General features: G+C 44.2%; 1 protein-coding gene across 1 annotated transcript; it reads right to left on the reverse strand.

The window, feature by feature from the left end:
• Positions 1–256: 256 nt before the first annotated feature.
• Positions 257–10,125, reverse strand: OSGIN1 (oxidative stress induced growth inhibitor 1). The gene is made up of 6 exons (XM_084294562.1): positions 10,009–10,125; positions 5,746–5,849; positions 3,447–3,583; positions 2,903–3,094; positions 2,497–2,588; positions 257–1,811 (listed from the first exon to the last, which is right to left on the reverse strand). The coding sequence occupies exons 2-6, from the start codon at positions 5,828–5,830 to the stop codon at positions 821–823; spliced, it is 1,497 nt and encodes a 498-aa protein (XP_084150688.1). The 5' UTR covers positions 5,831–5,849; positions 10,009–10,125; the 3' UTR covers positions 257–820.
• Positions 10,126–10,440: the final 315 nt, after the last annotated feature.

Consider the following 10,440-nt stretch of genomic DNA (forward strand, 5'->3'; position numbering starts at 1 on the left):
CACAGGTACCTCAGCAGAGCAGTAGCTCTCCTTCAGTCCTGCTGTCCGTACAGCAGCTGCCAGGAATTTGGCCATCGCATTTTAGGAGTTAGTAAAAAGCTGCAAGATGGCAAACTGGATTTTTGTAATTCAGTACCATCACTTCGCTGAAGGAAAAAACAAAACAAAACAAAACAAAAACATCACAGGAATCTTTTGAATAAAAAGATACTAGATATTACATTTTGCTGGTGTTGTCGTCAGTGAGATAATACAGTTTTGACTGTGTTTCTGTGCCAGTTTATTTGAAGAACACCACTTCTATCAGTGAATTCTGGTCTAATAAGAACATACAGCTGAGCCACAGGAGCAACCAGAACCACATTGGCTTGTTTTGTTTCATCACAAACACAGCAAGACTGACAGACTCAGGGCTGTCAGCAGGCTGGCTGGAAATAATTGACTTTGATTGTTTTCCAGTTCAATTTTCAGCTACCTGGAAGGTGTCGACATAGAAGAGCAATCACTAGCTTGCCCCCTGCTTCTCCAGGCACAAGATTCAATGCCCCTGCTGCCTCCCTGCACAGCTGTGCAGGAAAGGAGCTGAATCCCCACAGACTGAAGGTACTGCCACGAAACCCACTCCATTTGGGGACTTAACCTTCCCAAATCCATTTGGTGACTTAAGCTTCCCAAATAACTCAGCAAGAACTTAGTAACTCTCCACAGGACCTTGGAGAATACCAGGAGTGGGCTTCACATTTGAGGATGTACATATCAGATTCTCTACGAAAACAGCAGTAACCCATTCAGACACTGTTATCACAGGGGAGCTTTTTTGTTAGGGGGGATTTTTGTTTGCTTTCTTTAAGAGAGAGCTGGCAGCAGCCAGAGCCCCTCCCTGCACAAAGCGTACAAAATTATCTCCAGCTAGAGGTCCTAGGGCATAAAGCCCTTTCTCCTGAGTGCATTCATAGGTGAATGGGTCAACATCTATGGGATTCCTCTTGGGATTGACTGGTTGGTCGCTGTCCATTGCCAAATCAATGCCATTATTTGGCAGAAATGAGAGGTTGGGGTTTGAACCAGTTAGAACAAGAGCCATGGAAACTTTATAAGCTTTCTGGTAGCCATTCTTGTCTTGAAAGATGCATTTCTTGTCCTTGCCAAAAGACAGTACATGATGTTCAGGTAGGCTAACGTAACACTCATATGGCCCAGCATATGCAGCTGACTGTTCTTTCATCATCTGATGGACCTTGTGGTATTCAGGATACATCATTTTGGGTAGCTGGTTAAAAATAAGACCTGGATCACTGACTCGCCTCCGGAAAACATGAATTACTGGAATATTGCAGTGGTGAGCAAAGAGAATCGCATCAGCAGCTGTCAAACCAGCACCTACAATCAAGACTGGGTCTGACGTGATACCAATACTGTTGTTCTTCACTGCTTCCTCTAGGGCAGAGAGCTGGTGATGGACATAGGAAAGGTTCTCTCCCTTGACCCCCAGCCAAGTGGGGCTATCATATGTTCCAGTAGCCAAGACTACATTTTCCGCATAGATAGAGAAGGGCTCCTTATCACCTTGGACAGTTTTGACAAATCCATCCACCTGAAAGACCTCCATACCCTCCTCAGTGAAGTTCCAGAGGGAGTCGCTCTTCTGCAGATCTTCCTGCACGTGGTTGGAGATGCTCTCTGCACTCACTTTCCTCACAGAGGTTACAACAGTCCCACTTCTAAAGTTCTTCTGCAGCCCTTTCTTCATCACATAATGTTGGTAGTATTGAGCAATGTCTTCTGCTGTGGCTCTGTTGTTTCTGAGGCCTCTGTAATATATTGCAAGCAAAGGTCAAGCAGCAGTTAACTAAGAGCCTGGAATTTCTCCCCTCTTCCACTGAATGTATCCTAGAGCCATCTATCCTGGCAGTATCGGAGGAGACTTATCTAGTTTCCCTGACTTCAGCAAAGTTTTTTCTGGTACATGGAGCTAGCAGTCAAATCTGCAAGCTGTTGGATAGAGGCAAATTACTAACATGAATCCCATTCCAAAAAGTCCCCATCCCTAAAAGCACAGTCACTCATTTGTGTCTTCCTCTCACGTGTTTCACTTTTATTCCATTTTCAACTCCTTTAAGGTTTCAACTGTTACTTATCAAGAGCAGAAGCACCTGAGAGACTGTGAAGCAGCTCAGATGATTATGCTTGTCATCAGGGACAGCAGTAGCAGTCACAGAAGTCAGAGAACCATGCCTTTTGCAAACGTTTTCAGACGACCTCATGGTCACACTGTGATCATCATGCCAGTGTGTGTTGAGAACATATGGCAACCAGCACTCCAACTTTATCTGGAGGCACTTAATGCAGAATGGACTTTTGATGGGGAGAGTGACCTTTCTGTCAGCAGAATCACCCATGACAGATGGGCAGTTGCATTCAAGGAGTCCACTCCAGGTTCCCAAATAATCTCTGGATGTTTGAGGGGGAAAAATAATCAGGCCATAGATATCTCACCTTTTCTTTTGCCTCAACCAGTCTTTGAACTGGAGATCTGGGAGTCCCATCCATTCCCCTCTGCTCAGGGTAACCATAGAGCCCTCGATAGACTGGAACAAGAGAGTTTAAACAGCTTTCAGTTATTTAATGTACAAAGTGAAATGTAACTCAAGTTTCAATAATGTCTCAGAACATGAGAAGCCAGTGATTTCATCTGATCCACTAGCATGGATGAAGCCATCCATGTTCTCCAAAGAGAAAAAACTCTTGTTCCCTCTTACACCCCTTTTAAACTCGCTTCTTCATACACATAAAAATCAAACGTGGGTGACCAGCACATTAGAGCACCTTTTGACTCCCCAGTCAACACCTCTGGCTATCCTACAGCATGCAGACCTAAGCAGTTAGGCTTTGATTCACTTACATGCCAGGCACCTCCAGGAGGGTTTCTGCCAAGCACCAGGTGGGGAATGGCTCTGTCGGTCTCGTGCCACCAAGTGAGGACAGATTCTGCTGTTCCACCAAAGTCTGTGTCTGGACGCAGAAGAGTATCAAACAGAAGAGACACAGGGCTGTGGGATCGTCCCTCCAGACCTTCAGACAGATACTCCAAATCCTGAAGAGAGACAAATCACACGCTCAAAACATGTGTCCTGGCAGGCAGCAGACTGCCTGTAACTACAGCACTTCCAGTTAGTGCTTTTGGTGTTCTGTGAAGTTCGTTTACTTGCGTGCAGCCCATTACTGCCTGAGGGCTACCTCGAGGATCTTAGCAATGCAGGCACTCCATACAAGGGAGATTTGGATAAATAGAAGTACTTTGCTTAAGGCTTATTCTGTCTGCATACTTTGAAATTTCTGCCTTCGAAAACTCAAATGAGTTCATCACTTGTAATTTACCCCTAGGGTGCTTCACTATAATGATACACTGAAAGCTTCTGCTAAAAAAGTATTTTCTTTACACAAACCTGGTCCAAAATGGAGACATGTGGAGCCTCTTCTAGTTTCTTCTGAAGAATAGGATGAGGATGAAGAGACTCTCTTTTGAAGTAAGGGGTGTAGCCTGACAGCAAATATGAGAGACAGATTCCTGAAGGTCCATTCCCTAAAAAGACAAAATAGAGGAGATTTTTTAGTCCTGCAGACAGAGCAGCCCTTTAAAAAGTGTTTCTAATATCCAGATCAAATCAAAGTCACTGCTATGTATACAGGATATTTTCTATTGTCAGAATACCAGTGACTGACCTATTGGATGCAGTTGGGAAAATCATTTTACCCTCGTGTCCCCTTTTACTCCTTAATTACATACATTTGCATTGCAAGGTTATGAATTTGCTTACACAAGCCACAGGCTAACCTCACCTGAAGGCTGAGGTCTGTGTCCTGCTGACAAATTGAGTTACTGCTCATCGATTTCTTTAAGGGTCTGCAAACTGGTCACATACTGACTGGGGGCCTCAGCTGTCCTGGATATACATTTCCCATCTGTGTAGAGTGGTTCACTGTGCACAGGATATACAGGATGTCCAGAAAACAGCGACCAAAACAGCTCTGCTCTGCACAGTGTGAAAAGCCGTGTAATAAGGGATAGCTGGCAATAGTGGTTTGACTGACAGATCTTGAGGACACTTGCAGATTGGAACCAGCTCTACCATGGTATTGCAGGCAGCGTGTTAAGGAAGAAAAGTCTCTCTGCCATGCCAAGACAGCCCCTCAGAATACAGCACTTTGAACAGATTGCTGGAGAGCTGAACTCCTCTTGCCAGCCACCCGACAGACAGTGGAAAGACTTGATCTGTGCGACTCCAAAGCCCAGCAAGAGTAGCCTGTGGAAAGATTTCACATGGCCGTTCTCCAGTATGTTTAATAGTTTACAGTGTCTGCATAACTAGCCGTCAGCCTCTCTGGCTCAGCTCTGCTGCTCGCTATGTGACTAACCACCATTACATAATGCAGTGACGATGTCGGGGAGGAGAGCTGAAGTGACAGAGCAGCCTGCAGCAGGTTGTGTTGACACAGTGCCCGTGCTGCGTGCATGAATCACTGGAGCAAAGGCCACTTGGGACATTTTAGATAGAAGGAGGCTCGGGCTGGAAAGCTAACAACGAGCTGAGCTATGTGAAGGGCAGCATGTGCCACAGCTGGGGACAAAGTCCCCAGTGCCGGTCCTCACCCAGTACTTAGTGAGGACCGGCAGCTGTGGGTCAGCATTCGGAATATTCCACTCACAGGAAAATTTTCCAAAACCCACGGAAATTAAACAAAAACTAAGCTGCAGCTGTGGTAGAACATAACACTTTTGAACTTACTCCTTTGCTTTGGAATGTACGAGGAGGTTCCTGAACCAAGCTTAAGCACCCAAGTGCACAACACTGAGCAATCGATGCAGAGAATTTATTTTCTGAACCACAGTTAAGTTTGACATGGATGGTCACAAGCAGAGCTGCTATTCCAGAAAGCAACTGCTTTTGTGAGCCTGCCAGTGCAGCAGCAGGAGCCTATGGGCTTCCCAGAGAGGGCTCTGAGGAAGCAGCTGGAACCTGTATGCAATGTCCAGCTGCAGTGAAATAGCTGTGCTGCTTCAGTCTGACAGCCTCCCCGTCCTGCACATCTTCACACCAGTTCTTCAGAGGCTTTAGGGACATCTCCACACTGGGTCCCTGTTTAGCCACACTAGGTACCTCCCCTCTCACAAAGGACATAGTAAAGTTACTATATAACCTGCTTTCTAAACTGGTGAAAAGACACCATTCTATTCAATTCTGCATAAAGTCGATGTACCTGACTTATACATGCCAAGAGATTTCTCATGCATTTAAAAAAAATCTAAAAAAAGGTTTACAGAAACATTAACAGCATCTGGAGCACTTCCTAAGTAAATCAGGCACAACAAGAAAGATCACACTCATCCCGCAAATCAAGCACTACAGAACATTAATCAACTTTCTGTGAAATGATTACCTCAGCAGAATGGTTGCTAACCCCTCTAAACACCCAACAGAAAAACCAGAGCCACTGAACTCATGTCCAAAAGGCTACCTTTTCCTTTTATTTTTTAAAAAAAAGGGTGTGTTTCAGGTTATTGAATAGTTGGTTCCCTACTTCCTACCATTTTTGGTACTACAGAAAGTTTGACTGTCAGGCAAAGGAGGCAGAAATATTAGCCAGGGATTTCTGGTTTGAGCATCCAACACACGGAACAAAAGCTGAAGACAGCAAGTCCAAAGCAACAACAGCATCAGAGAACGTAGACAGGAGAAAACTTACCTATGATCACCACAGGAAGCGTCTTGAACCCAGTCTTTTTCTGATGCCTGTTCAATATTGAATACATCTTCCTGTTTGAAAGCATTTAGGCCCAGGAATCAAACCTGTTAAAACAGAGAAGTTCTGAAACATTTTCTTGACAAAATTACATTACTGTCTATAGCCCATAGAAGAGGGCTGATACAAATTATTTCCTTGCACTGTACACCGTCACATTATACTTCTACCCTCAGGACAGGCCTACTCTTCTTTTCACCCTTTTCCCTCCCTAGAAGCTGAAGGATGATTCCCTGATTATATCACAGGAAAAGGAAAGGGCCCTTATCTTTCCCTACCACACATGAGTTTCGGTCCCTTCAGAACAGCTGGCAACATCAGTAACCCTCTGACTACAGTAACTGACATGTTGCAGCTTGCCAAAAAAAATATCGTAAACCCATTTGTGAGTGCTTTTTATTTTTTAAAGTAGCTTGTGCATTTATTATGAGGGTAAGCAAATCTCACTCGAGACTTCTGCCCAAAGGCTGGAAATCTCTTGGCTGCGTTTTCAAACACGTGCTGCTCAATGGCTAGAGGGCTTTTGGAGAAGTGCTAATACAGTTCCTGAACCTGAGGATGCCCTCTTTATTCGTCTTCCAGAACACAGAGTTCTAAGTTTGAATAAGTAAATAGCAACAATTCTTTAAACAAAACATGTAACATTATCTTAGAGGCTAGGTTGTCATTAGAGAACCTACAAAACACCTGATTTTGTCATGCAAATATTCAATGAGTAGTGAATCAAAGGTTTGTTGTGGTTTTGTTCTTGATGGTTTTCTTTTTTGTTGTCGTTTTTGCCACTCCTGCAGGGATCCCACCATGTTAAATAACTACCTCAGTTTTCCAAGGAATTAAACTACACTGTCACCAGTCCATGGCAGTCAAAAGTTCCTTCTACCACAGTAAAATGGAGATTTTCAAAATCCACCAGAAGCTTTTATGTTATTCTACTGAGAATACAGCCTTTAGAAATATTATTCTCAGCTGGGAAAGTTAAGTCAGAATCCACTGAATGGTACGACTTTGCTCAGCAGGGCATGCTCTCCACACCCTTCCCAAGCACAGCAAAATATTTGGCAAATGCACCGCACACTCCCATAAGGTCTGGCACATCACCGCCTCTGACACAAGCAGATGCCATCCTACGAGCGCAATGCTCCCCTTTAAGCCTGACATTTATATCCCCAGCAGCTACGTTAATGCCGTAAGACCCCGGTGATTGAATGAGCAGGCAGGACCACAGTAAAATTTAGGATTTGAAGAATCCCAGGCTCCAGGAGGAGACTTGTGAGTGCATTCGCCTGCAAGGATGTGACGCCTTCTTTGTGCACCAAGACAAAGGGGCACTGGGCTAGACTGAGAACTACTTCAAATTGGGTTCATTTAAGTAGAGAGGCACATAATAAGGCCTACATGTGGGATTTAAAACTAGCAGTTTTGTCCAAAGTGTGTATCACAGTTTAATAACATCTACTAGTTGCCTTCTACCACTTCACTAAGTCTTTCTCATGTGTTTTGCGTGAACCACATAAAAGACATAATAGCCATGTCTTTAATTCAAGTCATTTTGGGCATCTAGCTTTAAACAGAGTTGAAAACTTCATTTCCCAGCTTAGCTGTAACCCAAAGGCAGATGCACATACCCAGAAGACGAACTCTTCCATATGTTGCATCCATGTGGAGGCAGGCATCCACCCCTTAAGGCATACTTACCCCAACCCCAGTAGCAGCAGGAGCCCAGCCTAACTGGCCAAGTATTTCCCCAGCCTTTTGGGTTAAGTTCTGCCATGTGAGCCAAACCCTGCACTACCATCAGCAGATTGCGGTGTAAATCTGCCTGCAAATAGTTCCCCACCACAAAGCTCCAGAATTCAGCACTAGCACCCATGATGTCCTGCGACATCAAAGGTACAGATCACTTACCAGTGTGACCAGTAAGGTACCCACTCAAACCAGCACAAATCACAGTACTTATCTTACCTTTCCATGGTAACAAATAATTCCCTCTCCACAGCTGCACTACATAAGACAAGTTTTTATTAATTTTTCCCAACATCTTTTATCTCTGTGAAACTACTGGGAACCTGAAAGCGAGAAGGAAGATCTTTGGAAGGGCTCTTCCATGTCTCTGCTCCGTAGCAGGCTGCAGCAGCATGCACAGAAAGTTTACATGCACGCTGCAGGCAGTGGTAACCCAGCAACATCCGTGGGATTTTTGCTGGAAGCAAGGGCTGCGGAGCCAACCCAATCCTGCACAAGGCAACAGGTCCAGGAGAGCAAAGCCAATACGAGAGAGAATGAGCCCGTGAGCCTCTTCGTAAAACCTGGGCACAAGGTCATGCTGTTGCATGCCAGTGCTTTCCTGGGGGATCCCAAAGGGGACAAAAAAGGCACAAGGCGGTAGAAGTCAGTCTGGCAGCCTTGTTTGCAGTGCAGGAAGGTTGCCTTGGCTCCTGGCCACTGCTCCATGCCACCCTGCCCCACCCTGATAGAGTACAAAGCCAGCAGCCTCAGGCTGAGCGATAACTCCCACCCTCCTCCTCCTTCTGTACCTTTTGATGCATGAAAAGGGAGCATTTGCTGCAATTAAACCGAACAGTAATGGCTAGAGGAGCACAATTGTTACTCTGAGAAAATTCTTAGTTCTGTGCACATACATGACACTTTTTAGCCATGGTTTTACTCAAGATCTGGGTTCACAAAACCCCATTGTGACCATTTCAATGCTACATGCTGTTTCCCCAAGTTTTGACACCAGACAATTCTATCAACACAAGATTAACTGTCAGATGCTTCTGTTTATCCTAGCATGTCTCTATAAATGAAAAGCCCCATCCACATTCCAAAGCTGGCATTTCTATAATTTGTAATTAATTAATCTACTGCTTAGGAGAAAATGAACCAGATGCTGAACCTGTTATAGCTGTTCCCATCCTGTAGACTAGCTGTTTGACTTCAGGGGGCAAAACTGTGCTCAGTGTCACAGGCCAAGTGTTCACTTTCCCTGCCATTATAAGTAAAAGCAGATTATTTTTTCAGTTGCAGAATCAAGAGATTACATACACCTCAATCACCACACAGTTAATTCAGTGCAGCATATGACAGCCTGCTCTTGCAGAGACTACTGGAAAGTGTACAGAAGGCTGAAGTTCATTTCACATTCAGAGAGAGGTGGTTAACTAAATGCAACAAGAGAAAGCCTAGGATGGAACCCAAGACTCATCTCCTCATGCTTCTTTCATGTACGGTAGGCTGCTGGGCACTCACGTTTAGTCAGTTTAGTGACATTGATCACTGCTTTGGCTCCTGCTTTAGGTTTCCTACTTTAAATGGCTGAATCTTTCCTCCTCTTCATTTGAGAGCATGCTGCAAGCTCCACAATTCCTCTCCTCACTGCTTCCAAAGCATTTCAGCAATGATGTGATGTTACATAATCATTCTGGCTTGGAAAAGCACCCGGCTCATCCTGGACCAGACTCCGCATACCTTCCTGACACAGCCTTAAGCCTGGAGGGACTATAACTCACAAAGCCGGTCAGTATGGCCCCTACTGGCTCCAGGCTGCACAATTGAAACAGGTTTTAAGCAAGCAGAAAAAAAGCAAAGATGAATTAACAAGGCAATGAAACTAAATCATCTTTAGTAGAAGTAAAAGGCCAAGTTACATCAGTCATTTGCAAGCAGCTCTCCCTAGAACATCAGTGGGACTTTTGCTCAAGTAAGGACCACTAAGCAGGGCCTCTATAGTACATGGGGAGAGTTCAAAAGAGCAGTGCAGTCAGCACATAAATAATGGAAGAGACTGAAAGTGCTACTGTGACACTTGGGTTTAAACAAGAACAATGCTAATGTAGAAATGCAACAGTTTCCTTCAGCTTGATTTCTTCATCAACTCATCCACTTCATCAGCAACTATTTAAACTTAATTCATTAGTGCTTTTAAGAAACAGAAATCCTAATAGTTTTTGAAGTTTACACTTTCCCAATAGCTTTTAAGTTGTTCACTTTCCCACAAGTTTCAGGAGCTTTTTTCCCACCACTTGTGCTATCGCTCTCATATGCAAAGCCAGAGTACCCCAAAAAAGCAATGTCTGTGGAAAAATTCAACTTTATGGTACATAAAAATTGTACCTCTTTCTACAAACACCCCTGTGACATTCTGAAAGCAATGTTACAATATGCAGGACAAACAGAACTCTCTGTATTCACTTATAGCCTTCTTACCTTTAGCAGCAGGTCTGATGAGAAGTGAGATCTTCGTGAAAATGCCTGTACAGCCAGGAAAGCCAACCAGACTCCAAGCCTTGAATACTGCCTCTGCTCTAAGACAGCTGCTTAAATATAGTAGGCTACCAGTACTAAATGAGAGGTGGAGCCGAAATGAATGGAGGCGGAGCAAGGAAAATACTTATAAGCATGAGTCAGCAGGAATAGTTCCCTTCCCGGCTTGTGAATGAATGATGCAGAGTAACTTTCCTTAGTGATGCTCAGCTGATTCCATGACCACAGGAAACGCAGGTTTATAGGAGCCATGTATGGTGGAAGCACTACAATGAACAAATGCACTCATTTTTAATCCTCAGGGCAAATTAAAACCTGACATTTCATAAAATGCGACACTTCCTAAGGCAGAACTGGGTTTTTCCTTTATAGCAA

The sequence above is a fragment of the Netta rufina genome, assembly GCF_964035555.1.
Source record: "Netta rufina genome assembly, chromosome: 13".
In the NCBI taxonomy this organism is placed as follows: Eukaryota; Metazoa; Chordata; class Aves; order Anseriformes; family Anatidae; genus Netta; species Netta rufina.

Coding starts and splice junctions, on each gene's coding strand:
- OSGIN1 (XM_084294562.1), bottom strand. CDS start 5,830: ATGCTTTCAAACAGGAAGATGTATTCAATATTGAACAGGCATCAGAAA. Junction 3,095..3,446: donor ATGTCTCCATTTTGGACCAG/GTTTGTGTAAAG, acceptor GTCTCTCTTCAG/GATTTGGAGTATCTGTCTGA. Junction 2,589..2,902: donor CTCCTGGAGGTGCCTGGCAT/GTAAGTGAATCA, acceptor CTCTTGTTCCAG/TCTATCGAGGGCTCTATGGT.